A 15,283-nucleotide genomic window follows, 5' to 3' on the forward strand; every position below is an offset into this window, starting at 1 on the left:
AGAGCAGAATGCAAATTCTATAACCACGTGGCTCTGTCTCATGATTTGATGTGACATGTTTGGGGATTTCTGCTCTTTGGGAATTTGTTTCCTCTTTAGTTTCACTGGATTGAGCTGGTGACCTTTGCAGAGAATGGGGAGGAGTTATCAGAACTCCCCTAACTCCATCCTTGCACAGCACTCACAACCCACAGCGTGGAGATGTCACTGCTGGGAGAGTCCAAGGGAGGCCAGGAAGCAGCGCTGTGCCAAGACTGAAGTGCACAGGAAAAGGTCCAAGCTTCATTGCTCTCCTTTTTAATTGGCACTTGTTTTCTCTGTCTGGCCTCCCAGACCCCTCCACAGAAGAACACAGAGATGTCCTTGACAGAGCCCCAGCACCAGGGCATCTCCAGCCAAGTGAGCTCTAGTCAGCAAAGGGATGATTGCAAAAAGATTAGTGTTCCACCACTCTGCCCTGGGATGTGGGAGCCACTGTACAGAATACCTGGTCTCGATCATTTGTGCCACTGGCTATGTCTGGGCTCACCTGGAAGGAGCAAAAATGGAACTCTGAAAATCCAGAATCCCATTCATGCAGACCCAAAGGATACATTGGTGTCTCCAGCCTGTGGCATCCTTCAGAAGTGAAGAACATGAGGCCACCCCACCCTGATTCATCATTAGACCCTATTTTAGTGGCTGAGTTAAGATTCATAGCAGTAAAACCCCAGAACAAACAGACCCTGAAACAAAGAAACCTTTTGCTGTGGGTACAGTCCCAGGAGCCAAAAGACTTGTCAGCCTCTTAGCACTTATCATCTCCCACCTTTTCCATTACTTTTGTAGCCCCATTTTCTGAAATTATTAACCAAATCTCTGTTAACATCCAAACTGTCCTTTATCATCCACACCTGACCTCTCCAGCTGTGGGTCCAGCTCCTGCTTGGGATCTGCAGGAGCCTGGTGCCTCCACGGGGTGGGTTTGTCCCAGAGGTCCCTTTCCTGCTGTCAGTCTCTGGAAGTGTCCAGCACCCAGAGGGAGGTCAGCGTTCGGGAGCCCTGGTTCAGCCATACCAGCTCCTAGTTAGCAGCATCCTGCTAAGGGCTCTCCCCGTGAGAGCCCTTCAGCAGGACAGAGGGGTGTGCGGGCTGGAAGCAGCAGCTTTCAGCCCGGTTCCATCAGCCGAGGAAGCAGACCTGCCGCACGATGGCATTGTCCGCTGCAGGGAGCGGCAGAGGCTCCTCCAGCTCGGGAAAGAAACTCCGCCGGGCAGAGCGCGGTGTGAGCCCCTTTTCTCCCTTCGGGAGCAGAAAAGGACAAAGGACGAGTGTCCCTCCCTCAAAGCCTGTCACATTAGGGCTGGGGGGCCATTGCAGGGCACTGACCATGGGTGGGTTTGTTCCTTATCAGCCATCCGGTGAGCGCCCAGGGGAAGCGGCGCATCCTTTGCTGATGAGGGCTTTTCCTCCCGGCGGATGCCGGCCAGCGATGGCCGGGGGGCTCACGGGGGCAGCTGCACCACTGCCCTGCTCCTCTCCCAGAGACAGCCTCTGCTCCAGCACTGCCGAGTGCTATCCCATCCCTTGTGCACAGCTCGGAGGAGCCTCGGCGGGTCCTGCTCCTTGCAGTTGCCTTGGTCCCTAAATTTCACCCCACTGGCCCGGAGTGGGTGAACTGCAGTTCCCCGGAGTCATGGGCTGGGGCTGGACAGGGAGGATGCCCGCACACAGGGAGCACTCTGGGCTGTGGTCCGGGTCAGTGAGGAGGGACACAGACACGTCTGCTCTTTGTGCAAACAATTCATTTCGTTTTGGCGCACAACTTTGAACAGGACTGCTTTTGCTCACAGCCCTGGTTTGACATCAGCGCAGTCCTAGGGGGAGAAATCGTTCCCCAAATAACACTTTGAATCCCAGACATACCTCGTCTCTGCTTTCTTCAGTTCTTCCCTGCTGCCTCCTTGGGCTGATAAGAATAATCATAGCCTGGGGCTATCCTCCTTTTTAACTATCCTTAGCCAACAGCAAAATGCTAATGTCTGGCATCTAGTCTTTTAGGCGACAAGACAGCTGCATTGACCCTAAAAACACACCCACAGTCACGGCACAGGTCAGGAGCCCAAGAATCTCATGCACCAGGCAGTGAGACAGGCATGAGGCTGTCATGGTGCCAGAAAGCAAGCTTGGCTAAGGCAAAAGCATGCTGCCCTGGAAACAGGCTGTCTCTGCTCATCTAAATGCCTTGTGGAGGGAGCAGCTCCCCAGTGGGGTTACAGCTGAAACCCACAGCAGTGGCTCTGGGCACAGGCAGGGGGAGGATACAGCCTGTTCTTGAACGTGGGGTGCAGAAAAGCTGGGGTGGGAGAAGGAAAGGGTCTGGTGGCTCCCTGGTCTCTCAGCTGAGCCGACAAGGCTTGAAAAGGATTAGGCACCTGGGCAGGGAAATGCTTGCCTGGGCTTGTTTTTCTGCCCAAGCCGTGTGTGTGTTTATTGTGCTGGGCCATGGAAAGGCTTGGTGGCTGCTGGAAGCTGTGCAGGTTTGCTGCTGCCTGAGTGTAACCCTGGGCACCAGCAGGAGCTCGGTGCATGCCTGTGGCTCAGGCTCGCTGTGATATCCCATTCTATAGGAAATGTGCTGGGATGGAAGGGCTCAGCTCAGCCCAGGGGCTGCCAATGCCTGGCACAGCCACAGCTGTCAGCTCATAGCACTGCAGGTGGCAGCCCCCCTTGTTTTTGGGGCTGGCCCACAGGTGCCACCAGCCCTCATGGAGACACTGCTGGGGATCAGCCCCATGGCTCCACTGGAGAGAAGTTTGGGGATCTCTCCTTCACCCACCATCATGGTTTAATGAAAAACTCATGTCAAACAGTTCCCAGAGCCTTTGCTGGAAGGCTCTCAGACATCTCCTGCCCAGAGGAGACGGGAAGAGGTGAGCCTTTCTGAGAACAGAGCTGCTTCTGGTAAGCTCCTTCCTTCGAGACTGTCAGCGTGTGCAGACACGCTGGAGGGAGAAGTGGGAAGAGGGGATGTGGAGAGGTGCTGATGGTGCTGGCCTGTGCATGCCATGGGATGGGGCCAGGGGGCTGGCTCTGTGGTACTTGGGGACTCACAGCACCCCAGGCAAAGGGCTGGGGCCAGGACCTGGCTGTTCCTGCCAGGAAGACACGAGAATGCCTTGCACAGGCACTGACTGCTCCTGCTGACATGGGAGGGAGGAACAGGGGGAGTAAGCAGAGCTGCTGCAAACAGGCTCATGCCTTATCCCCTCCCACAGCCAAGGCAGCAGGCACTAGCCTGGCCTCAGGCTCTGGCAGAGGTGAAATAGCAGAGCCATGGCACTTTGCTAATCCCCATCTTCTGTCCGATCCACAGGGGCTCCAGAAGAATCCTTTTCCAGGAATCAAAGGAGGGGAGAGCCCCCTTTATCACCCTGGGACAAAACACAGCACAGACACTCCTGTGCCAAGGGAGAGCCTGGCAGCAGCTCCAACAGCAGCCATGGTCTCCTATGGCACATGAAGACTTCTGTCTTGCCCTCCTGACCACTGTTGCTGCCACTCTCATCTCTCCTCCCTGCAGGCCAGTGGCAAGAGACCTCCTGTCCACAGATCAGGGAATCACAGAACAGTTTGGGTTGGAAGGGATCTCTAAATGCCATCTAGTCCAATACCCCCTGCCATGGGCAGGGACACCTTCCACTAGACCAGGTTGGCCAGCCACAGCCAGGGCCTTGCCGCCCTCACAGGGAAGAATTTATTCCAAATACCTAATCTAACCCTGCTTTCTGTCAGTTTGAAGCCATCTTGCCTTGTCCTGTCATTCCATGCCCTTGTCCAAAGTTCCTCTCCTACTCTCTAGTCCTGTTAGCTCACAGCTGGATTTGGAGCTCACAGGGAGCAAATGGAGATGTCCAAAAGTGACCTAGAGGAGTCCTCTGCCAGGTAAAACACCTCCAGCCTGACCTGCAGTGGAACAGCAGCTGCATTATCTGCCAGAGCGTAGCTTGTGCCTTAAAACAACAACGCCTGTGGCAAGTCAGGCCTTTGGCAAACAAAGCACTCCCCCTCCCACTTACCTGGATGTCAGAGCCCTTTCCCTGTTGTACCTGTCTCTGGCAGCAAACCCTTTGCAGAAGAAGCAGAACCTGTTTCTTCAGGGGACATGTGAGCATGTGTGGGCTGTGCCATCACTTCCAGCAGCCAAGGTGCCCCATGGCTTCAGGCAGTGACATTTCTTGCAACAAGGAAAGGCTCTGTGTGGAGCCTGAGAAAACACTGCTTGGGGAAGGCTCAGAAAACATCCCAACAGACTCAGCATGTTCTGTTCTTGCTGGATCAAACAGACTATGTCAAGCCCTAATTTTTATTTCCTTGAAATGGGCTTTTTCTTCTAATACAGTATAAACAAAAGCTGAAGTTGCAGGCTGGGATTTTCACCAAATGCTTTATATAGAAAGTTGGGGGTTTTCTCTTTGGAAAATTAAAATTGGAACCACTGGAATTTCCCACAACACAGAGATGCCGGATTTCCACCAGCCTTAAGAAAACTTTGGCAAAAAAGATCTCTGAGTTTATCTTCATCTTTCATTGGAGGGAGCTGGCAGGGGAAGATTGTTCTGTCTGAGAAGAAAGAGAAAGTAAGGGTGCAGGATGTGACTGCAGTGTTGGTATGTCCGCTCCTGACCTGGCTTGGGGCTGCTGCTGGAAAGCCCCGAGACAGCCTGGCGCTTGCAGGGCTGGGGGTCTCCTGCTCTCAGCATCAGCAAGACCCCGATGTCAGAGCCCCCGTGCATATGGAAAATCAGGCTGTCATAGCGAGCACACACTGCAGGCAGCACGGCCAGGGCACAGGAGCTGCCTGCAGAGTCACTGGGTCCCTGCTCATCCCTCTCTTTGGTGATGCTCCTTAGAGGCAGCCTGGCCTGAGATCCAAGGGTAGCTGATGAACTCAGAATCCTGATCAGCAAATTCTGTCTATTTTGGCCTAATGACTGCTGTTATAAGATGGCTGCCAAAAATGAAAGGAATAACTGCTTTGGCATTTTGGGTAATTAATGAGCTTACTGAGCAGCGGGGAGCTGTAGCAGGAGGTGGGGGGAGCTTTACAAGCCTAAGGACGGTGCTGCCTTGGCGCAGGCTAAGAGAAACATCGGTGGGAGAGGAGGAGGGAGCAGCCGACCACTGAAAGTCCCTGCCGGAATAATTTGCCAAGTAGTCTGGGGCTGCTGCGCCCGTGTTAGGGAAAGCTGGTGTCCGTACACCTGGGGAATTCCAGGAGCCATCCCGCTCCACAGCAGATTCCCCCGCCGTCCCTCCCTTCCCTCCGCCTCCTGCCGTCACCCTGGACACGTGTGACGGAGCCCAGGGACAACTCCAGCTCTGGCCCGGAGCTGCATCATCCTGGAATGAGCGGCAGCATCTGTGTTGCTCCGGAGGACGCCGCAAGCAGCCGGGAGTGGGGAATACTGCCGGTAATCCCTCCCTGCCTGCCCTTCCTTGTGCCGGCCACGGGAACATGAAGGCTGCCCGTGTCCCCGTGCGGCTGCCGCTGCTGTGGGCCCTGTGCCTGGCCACCCTGGCTGGAGGTGAGCCGCGGCTCGGGAGGGGATGTCGTGGGGCCGGGCAGCGGGGAAGGAGCGCCGGGCTGTGGGGATGCAGGAGATGCAGGAGATGCCACAGCAGGATCAGGCTGGCTCTGGGAGGCGGGGGGAGGGATGCCAATGGCCGCAGTCCTGGCAGCAGGGACATCCGAGCAGCCCCGCCGTGGCTTTTGTCACGCCTGAGGGCAGATGGGGACAGTGATAACCTGCGTTAGGGAAAAAGCACCATGTACTTCTTGTCCCCCTTTTTTTTCACGTCCCTGGGGACGTGGCAGGAAGACTGCAGCCTGGCCAAGGGTGGGTGTCTGAGGAGACTGCACCTGTCCCGGTGCTGCCAGCACTGTGGGGCAGGGGCTTTGTCCCCGGCAGGGTGTGCGTGTGTCCGAGTGGGAAACGCTCTCGGTTCCCTGCATGGACCCCTGCGAGCGGGCTGGGCTCGCTGTGTGTGCCCGGGGCACAGATCGCTGCCCGGGGCAGCCCTGCAGCACGGCGGGGCTGGAACACGCTCCCAGCACCGCAGGCAAGGCTGGACCTTGCCCGGAGCCGGGGGGGGTCCATTCCCACCATGGGAAGGGCGAGGGGCAAAGGGCCCCTGAGATCCGTGTCCTGCTGCCCCCAGACGGGAGGAGTGAGGACAGCACGGCTGGCGATGGAGCCCTCCCTCCGCACACCTCTGGGCACGTTCTCCAGCTTATCCTGCCCTGGAGAACCTGCTGCCAGCCTGGCACTGCCTGACTCTGCTCACCCATGGCCAAGCATCCATTTCCCCCACAACGAGGAAATAGGGCTGGCTCTGCTAAAAGGTGGAGTGCCCTGGGTCTCTTGAGGAACTGTGCTGAAAAGCAGGTGCCAATGGCTCCTAAGAACAATGGTTCTGGGTGGAGAAACTCTTTGGCAAAGACTCAGATGCAGCTCAGAGAAGTGGGGTTGTGTGTCCCAGGAGGAGGGCTCCGTGCTCCCTGTGTCACCCCTCTGTCCTTGGAAAGTGCTTTCCGAGCTCCTCCACCCTGGGGAAAACATACCAGGAGTCCAGCCAAATGGAAACCATTTGCATTAGTGCCAATAAGTGTAAAATCAGTTCAGGGTTCTCAAAGGAGCAGGGCCTTTGGGAGCAGTCAGGGATGCTCCCCACCACACATGTCCCTGGCTACCCACTGGGACAGTGTGACCCCCTTGTCACTGTGCCTGTTTTGTTGAATTGTGCTCTTGAAAGTGGAGGACACCAGCAGAATATCCTCTGGCTAATGAGAGTTAATTGGCAAGTCAGCTGCCCCTGAGCAGAGAATTTTTGACCCTAAAGTGCCACAGAAAACATTATTGTATGAAAAGAATTTTGCTTTAACTTGACTTGACCTGGAGGTGGAAATGGGCTTCTGTAGAGGGGCCACAGGAGTGTTTGCTTGGGATTTCTTTGCAGCCAGAGTTTTCCCCAGTAAATTATTCAAATGATTCAGAGTGCTCCTGTATTGGTGCTCATTCTTGTAGCTGGTACCCGGATCATTTCTAACTGAATGGCATAAAATTCACCACATTCACTTGGGAATCAGAGGCAACATTTTGTAAGCCTGATTGAAACCAGATTCCAGTTCCTTTCTTCTCAGGGGCCCCAGATAAATCAGAGCTTGTTTTTGTAAGTCTTGTCCCCAGGGATGTCAGGAACAAGTTGGCAGGATGTGTTGTGCAAGTGCCTGTTGTGGGAGGCTGGAGGTAGATGCAGGCATGAGTGGTCCCCAGAGGTGTGACCGGCCTTGCCCCTTGAAGGGGTCAAGGAGGGGGGGTATTTTTACACTTTGTGAACTGAAAACCGTATTTTCTGGTGGAGGTCAAAAAGATGTGTTTGGGAAGCTGGGCTGCTGAGATCCCTGTGGGAGTGAAGCATTAATCACCAAAAGGTTCTTTCTCTGCACCCTTTCTCTGAGCCCTGGTGGTGTTCAGAGACCCTGTACCAGCAAGCAGAGAGGCAGGATGCTCTCCTGGAGGGAAAGTCTTACAGGAGGAAGAGATGGGACTGATAAGGAGAGAGCAGAGCACCCTGCCCACTGGTCTGCATGTCCTGCACCAAGAGCCCTCAGGTGAGGGTTGCAGCAGGTCTTTAGACCTGTCCTCCTGCTACCCAAAGGGGAAAGGACCTGCAGGTCCAGGGGTTTGCACATCCTACAGGACAAGCTGAAACACTGTCCCAGAAGCCCACAATTTTCACAGTGCTTTTTTCCCCACAGTTTTCTGGGTTTCTTATAAGATACTGCATGTAGATGCATTGTAGTAGCATTGTAGATGCTACAAGCAAATCCGGCTTTGTCTTCATCAGGATCTGTCTTCATCTCAGTTCAACAGGGATTGGAAACTTTTGTGGCAAGCTTTGGACTCTTCCCCGGAGAAGGGGGACAAGAAACAGTGCTGGATTTGAGAGGCCCTGATAAAAAGCCAATGCTTTATGAGGTGACTTTTTTATTTCAGCGCAACCCAAAGCGTCTCGGAGGTGTTCCCTAGAGTGCAGAGTTTTCACAAAGGAGTTAGCGGAGAAGCAGATCAGCAGATACCGCTTGACCGAACCCAGCTGCAAAAAACAAGCCATCATGTAAGTGCTGCCCCACTTCCAAGTGGGATCAGGGTTAAATGGATGGGAAAAGGGACTGAGGGACGTACTTAGCAGGACAGGACAGAGAAACAACACAGGGGGACAGCTCACGTGTTTCTCTGAAAGCAGATATTTTGTCTGAAGACAGATTCAGACTTGTGAGCTTGTCTGGAAAGGAGAAAAGCTCCATTTCTTTTCTCTGGGACAATTGTTGTTTCCTTCTTATGCTGAAGTTGATGCACCATTTTATTGCAGCCCACGGGGTGGCTCCAAAGTGAAGCTGCTGGGTTGACCTCGCAAAGTCTCACATCACCCAGTAAATCAGAGGGTTTTGCCTTCATGCATGTGTGCCCTGGGGCAGCTGCTGCTGGAGCTTCCTGCCCTGAGTGCAAGTGAGAAATGCTGTGTCCATGCAGGACAATGCTTTTGAAAGTGAAAAACTTCTTAGGGGAAAACACTCTCACGCTGCTACTCATTCAGTCAGATATCAGAGGCACCTGCCCTTCCTGAAATGAATCATCCAGACAACACTTGGTGTTTGCTATTTATACAACTTCCCCATAGCTCTGATCACCTGAACCAGGGTTTCCTTTATTCAGTAAGTGATCCCTTTCTATTTTCAGATTTATTACTCTGAAGGACAAGGAGATTTGTGCAGATTCAAAGGAAGGCTGGGTGCAGAAGCTCAGAGACAAACTGGATGGGAAAAACGCCACAGTGATGCCACCTCATGATGTCACCTCAGCAGAAGAGCCTGGTAGTCTTGAGAGACAAGTTGGTCTTCCAAAAGTGGCTCCACCTCAAGCCACTGCTCCACCTAGTTTCTTCCAAGGGGCTGGAACAACCCTTAGGGAGAGAATACATGCTCCTGCTGCCAGCACAGAGGTGTCCAGCAAGTCCCCACTGGGCAGGCAGGACCCCACCCAGCTCCCTGCAGGATCCACCCCCGTGGCACAGGAAGAGGCTGTGCACTCTGAGGTCGCTCCCGAAGCAAAGAGAGTGTCCTCAAATTCTCCTGCATCTTCATCAGCTGTTGCAGCAGGTGTGGGCTCCAGCCAGCCCACCCCACACCCCACTGTTCAAGGCACAGCTTCTCCTAACTCAACTTCAGACCTGAGGGCTGCTGCTAGAGGATCAAGCCAACCTGTACTTCCTACAAATGGATCCCTGGACCCTACAAGTGCCAGAGCCAACACACCAGACACTGCTTCCAGCAGTTCGAGGTCAGATCTCCCCTCCATCTGGGACAGCATGAAGGCCACAACAATCACAGAGACAGCACCACAGACTATTTCAGTTTCTACTTTAAGCTCCACCACTGCCACAGGCAAAGCTGCTTCTGTCCATACCAACAGGGTTGTTGGTCCCTCTGCAGATGTGTTTGGTACCACAGCATTTGATCATTCATTGCCTGTAGGGAAGCAAGAGCCTTCAGACACAGTTTTTACTCACCGGGCATTCTCAGGCCAAGCCAGAGTGCAGATGATCACAGTCAGGCCAAAAAATCTGCCCAGCTTCTTGTCAAAGTCTCAAATGCACTTTGTCATCCCAGTTTCTGTGGTGTGTGGACTGATGGTTATCAGTGTTGCTCTTGTATGGGTGTATCTGAAATTTGGAGTCAAACCAGAAGAAACGTCAAGAGAAATGGTACAGGGCTTGCTCTACCAGCAGGCAGGACATCAAGACAATGCCTATCCAATGGAAGTAATATGAATGCTTCATGGCATGGGCATTTCTGGCCTCAACTGTATGTGTGTTGCTGCAGAAAAGCTCTTCATGCTGAACTGATGACCAGTAGGAAGAAAGCCTGGGAATAAAAATCACAGAGAAAACTGATTTTTTTTTTTTTTTTTTTTGTAGAGCAGAATGCCCAACAATAGATCTTCATCATTGACCAATCACAGTGTTTTGGAAATAAGGGAGACACTTCTTTTCTACTGGCACCGTCATGAACAAAGGCTGTGGCTGTCCTATTGCTGTTGGTGGCTCTTTGCCAGGTGATTTTCCAAGTCACTGTTGGGAATTTTTCTGTGGTTCATCATGGCCCAGGCAAGAAGTCACTCACCCACCCACACTGCTGGACTTGGGCTCAGCCAGCTTGAGCAATCTTAACACCAAACCCACAATATTTGCACTTAAATTCTCTGCTGCTTCTTTCTTTGCACTTCAGGTCTCTGCTCTGTCAGACCAAGACTGAAGCTGGTGGCCAGCTGGGTGCTGGCTCTCCTTGGGCTGATAGAATTTACCCTCATCATTTTCTTTTGCTGGAGACATGAGGGATGGCCCAGCTTTTCAGGAATAATTGACCAACACTGCGTCTGATCAGGGGACTGAAGGTCAGTGCTACAGATCTTATATTCAGAGAAGCTGGCAACCCACAGTCTTTCTCCTCCTTGAAATCAGGCCCTTCCTTTTAGCAGCTATGGGTATTTCTTCTTGCAGATGAATTCTAAGAGCTGATTCTTGGCAAATCAATGCAATAAACCCCTTCTGCCAGCTGATGCACCTTGTGTCCTGCTGCATCCAGCAGCAGAGCAGGATAATGCTGATGAATCTTTGCAAATGGGAGAAAACAAGAAGTCACCCAATAATTCTGCTATTCCTGTGTTATCATTGGAACATTTTTGCTGTTCTCTGCAAGCACAAAACCCAGGAAATGTGGAACTAAAGGCAATTCTGAATGTAGTTATGCAGGAATTACTCTACCACAGCAGACATAACATCCTTTTGATCCCATTTTCTCTCTAGAAATAAGCACATTTGCTGATCCACAAAAAAAAGAAAAGCACGAAATGCTTGCTCCTGGTCCTATACTTCAGCCACATTTTAGTTTTTCCATTTTGAGTAGCACTGATCACCAGGCTATGAAAGTATTGTAACAGAACCAGGCTTTTTTTAATCCCAAATTGATTTTGATTTTTACACATCCTGACATTGCTGTACATAAGTCTTATGTTTTATCTGTGGTCAAGTCCTGAAAGCCCTTATTAAACTTTGACTCCAGGATGAATTCTGCTGGGGTGTGCAAAGGTCTTCATGATATGATGCTTTGTAAGTAAATACAAATAAAGGGTCTGATCCTAACCAGCCTCAGTGGATCAGACCCCTCAGTACAAATATGCATGCAGAAAATGAAAGGAAAAACATAATAAGCAAGATCATCAGAAACGATGGGCCAGCTGTAAAGCAGAGCTCGAGGAATGCTGCCTGTAAGATCTGTCAGTGCTCAGAATGCACCTCCAGGGCATCCATCCAGCCCTGCAGGGGGAGAGGACAGACTACAACTGTTTGCTTTCTGCCATCACACATCCCTTCTGCATTTCGCTGACTTGAGAGATTCATCTCGGCCTTTGCAAGTACAGGATGCAATCAGATTAATTGCAATGATTAACTTGGAGTGAAATCCTTCCTTGAGCAGCAGCTCAGCTGTGGAACTCTGGCTGAGGTTGATTTTCCTAGAGGGTAAATCTGGCTCTGCCAGTGCCACCTCCCCTTGCACCCCACTTGTGCACAGCTGGAACTCGTGAGGCGGTGTACTGTGGCATTATTTTTATATGAAAAACTAGAAATGTTATTTTTGTAAAAAAGTTTTATAGCTTTTTGAATGTATGTAATGTCCTATCTGAGCTGCTCGGAGCCGAGACCTTTTTGGCAGCGCTGGAAAACACTGTGCCTTGTCTATTTTGTTGCTGGTCTTGGATGGCTTGTGCATGGGAGCTGGGTCACTGTCCAGGCCCTTCAGCAAACGGGGTGGACAGCTGTCTGCTGCAGGTGAAGTGCTTGTCTTGGAGCAGTGCTGGGAGATGGATGTGCACCAGTCAGATCACTTGGAGTCCCACCAGGCTTTGAAGGACACTGCTTTCAGCTCCACCACCAGCTCCCACCCTCTTCCCAGCTGCTGTGATCCCACCAGAACTCATCAGGAGCTGCTTCTCCAGGCTGGCCCTGTCCCTGTGCTTTCCCTGCTCCCCTCTCCTGTGCCTCGGCTGTTTGTGGGCAGGGTGCTGGCACCCTCCCAGGGGACAGGTGAAACCAGGACAGGGGGACACTGCTGCTCCTCTCTCTGCAGTGGGCACTCTGGGAGGGAGGGAGGATGGAGCCCGTGGGTGTCACCCATTTCTGGGGGTTAAAATACCACTTGCTGTAGAGCACAGTGACTGTTACAAGCTCCAGTTCATTTGTATATTGTGTGCATGAGGTATGAGCTGTACATTTTTATAAAAGTAGAAGTAATAAAGTCCTTATGTTAAAACTTTCATCCTCAAGGGATTGAGCCTTGGGCTGGGTTACCAAGCCTGGTCCCTGCAGAGATGGACACCTATGATTGAGCACTGTGGAAAGCATCCCAGCATCACCAAGAGATGGCAAAGCTGGCACAGCTGGGTGTGGCCAGGCTATTGCTCCACCTCCTTTAAGGGTTTTGATCTTGCAGATATTTACAAGAAATCTATTTCCTCACAGGGATTTGTGTTTCCCATCTTACTAAGGAAATAGGGAAAACAAACAGCTGGGGTTTTGCATTGTTTAAGCAAAGTTAAGGGCAAACAGCAGCTCAGAGACAGCAAACCTTACACTCCAAGTCTGTTCTGTGAGGGGGCAGGAGGGCAGAGGCTGAGATGGGACCTCTCCCACCCCAGCCAGGGCTTGGGCCGCCCTCGTGTGCTACTCTCTGGTGCTGGAGAGGTGGGAAGAGCAACTCAGTGAAAGAGTCAGTTCTCAGGGGTTTGCCTGGAGTGGGGAGCTGGCAGGAGCAAGAGGGTCAGGGATGAACATCTTCCCTAAGTTTCAGGAGCTCTCATCCCAAGCATCTCTCAGCCTTTCTAGGCACATGCGGAAGTCAATGAAAATTTCCTGCAGCTGAGTCACCAGGCCAGGAAGGACATTTGGGGGATAACAAAACTCGAAGGAAACGAAAGCACTCTTTTTTTTTTCAATTTCATTTCTCCTCTCTGCTGAGGACAGGGCAGGCGAGGAAGGCGGCAGTGCAAACAAGCCAGGCCTGACTGGATGAGTCATTTCTGATTATTTCCGTCAGGCAGAGCTGGCACCAGCAGGGCTGTTCGGGGGCTCCTCTGGAGTTTTTGGGTGCTCAGTCCCTGGGCTGTGGATGGCACACACTCCCTGGCTTTGCTGGTGTTGGTGTCTGGCAGTGCAAGGAAAAACCTTGTGCCAAGGGTGTCTCCCCACACACCTTCCCCTGCTCCTCCTGGAGCTCTGTGGGCTGCCTCAGGGGTAGAGTTTGGTCCAGGGGATCATTAATGCCACATCTGTTCTGCCCAGGGGGATGAGAGGTGCATTCTGCATGTGGTATGAAAGATGCACATCCTGCCTTGATGCTTCCCCAGAGCCCAGGGGAGATGGGGGACCCATGGCCATGAAGTGACCTCTCTCAGCCCTTACAAACCCACGTTTCATTTCCAGCTCCACAACACCTCCTCCATGTCATTAGCAGCTGTTTTAATTGAGCTTGTGAGAAGGAGAAGTCACGGGGGCTCCACACGGGCTCACCTCCATCTCTTCCTGTCCCCACAGGATCCATAATGTCAGGCCTTGAGGGAACTAATTGGCCATAATCATCCTGACCAGCCTCATCTGTGGGTAGTCTCACCCCCACAACACCTCCCAGTCCTCTGCCCAAGCCTCAGGAGCCCCATCTAAGCTCAAGCTTGAGCCTCTGGTCCCTGCTCCTTGTGAGGGCTGCTCTGATATCCTGGCTCTGATCCAGTGTCTTGGACAGACCTTGGATCTGTGCTGCAGGCATCTCGTCTCCTGGCTGGATGGACCCTCTGGTGCTGGAGCCCTGTCTCTGTCCCCATCTCCTGTTACTGCTGAGAAGGTTTCCCAACATTCCCAAATGGATTCTGGATTTGGTTCCTTATGCTGGTGTGCCTGGGGCCATTGATGGAGGCTCTGACCCTGTGCTCAGACCCTGTGAGCTGTCACCTCACTGCTGAGGATGCTGCCTGTGCTGGGGTCACTCTTGGCCCCTGGCTTGTCCCCTCCCACTGCTCCTGCAGTGGGGCTGGCAGTGAGACACCTCTGCCATCATCTCCTCCAAGCTCTGACTTCTCCCCAGGGCGGTGTGTGAGGTGGAGGAGAGGAGATGCCACCTCCATCCTCTCTGCTTTGGGCTGTGATTTCTGACATGTCTCAGCACGGTCCCTTTCCTGTGAAATGTTGCACAAGAACTCTCATTTTTTGGGCAGCCTCTGGTGAAGCTGATGCACCACCACTTTCACACTGCTGGCTCAGCGAAGGGCAGGATGTTCCCCAGCTGCTTTGGCCCTCAGGGTAAGGGACCACAGTTCTGCCTGGCTGTGGTTCTGCCGGGCTTTGCATTTGCTAAATCTCCACTTTAATGAGAATTGTGTCCCTGTTGCTGTCACTGCAAGGGCTGCTCTTGCTGCTGAAGTCCCCCCTGGGTAACACGGAGGTTGCTGGGACCTCTTTGGAGACTGTCACGGGTGATGGAGGAAGGCTCATTTCTTGAGCCTTCAGAATCCATCCTTGAATTCTGCCACAAACCAAATAATTTTAAAAAAAAGAGAAAGATAGATATGTGAGAGTCATCCTCCAAGGAGGGATGTGATGTCAGCTTGCTGACTCTGACCATAACCCCATCACAAACACATTTTCATTACAATATCTAGGCACCTTTACCTGTCTTGCTCAACATATTCTTTAACTGCATTTATTTTTCTGATTGCTGGGGTTTTATTCTAATCAAACACTAAGGAGCAGATAAATTCATAACTTGTTCTAGTGCCATCTTGAAATGATCAGAATTAAATCATTAAAAATTAGACTGGAATTGCCTCCATGTCCTATTTCTCTCTGTCACCTCAGCTTTGCTTTAAAAGCTGAGCTGAAGCCTCTCTGCTGCTTGCTTAAAGTCTAAGAGCCCTAAAAGGCTCAAAGTTGAAAAAAGGAGCCTGAAGTCCTCATCAAGCATCATCTACCCTGACTGCTACTCCACACAAAAGCCTCTCCAGTGCAGAGTCTCTTTCACGCCCCAGGTCCATCCTTCACTTAACCCTGAGGTAGTTGATTGACCTCATTGGATAAAAATGGAAAAATGTCTCATTTTTAATATGTTGTTTAATATGTTTGAGGAAACTGACAC

The 15,283-nt window shown here is 52.0% G+C and overlaps 1 protein-coding gene across 1 annotated transcript; it reads left to right on the forward strand.

The window, feature by feature from the left end:
- The first annotated feature begins 4,968 nt into the window (after window positions 1–4,968).
- On the forward strand, window positions 4,969–12,416 carry LOC111934503 (uncharacterized). The gene is made up of 3 exons (XM_023934601.2): window positions 4,969–5,567; window positions 8,040–8,160; window positions 8,784–12,416. Exons 1-3 carry the CDS (start codon window positions 5,498–5,500, stop codon window positions 9,871–9,873), a joined length of 1,281 nt encoding a protein of 426 aa, XP_023790369.2. The 5' UTR covers window positions 4,969–5,497; the 3' UTR covers window positions 9,874–12,416.
- Window positions 12,417–15,283: the final 2,867 nt, after the last annotated feature.

The sequence above is a fragment of the Cyanistes caeruleus genome, chromosome 12 (genome assembly GCF_971803275.1).
Source record: "Cyanistes caeruleus chromosome 12, bCyaCae1.hap1.1, whole genome shotgun sequence".
Classification (NCBI taxonomy): Eukaryota; Metazoa; Chordata; class Aves; order Passeriformes; family Paridae; genus Cyanistes; species Cyanistes caeruleus.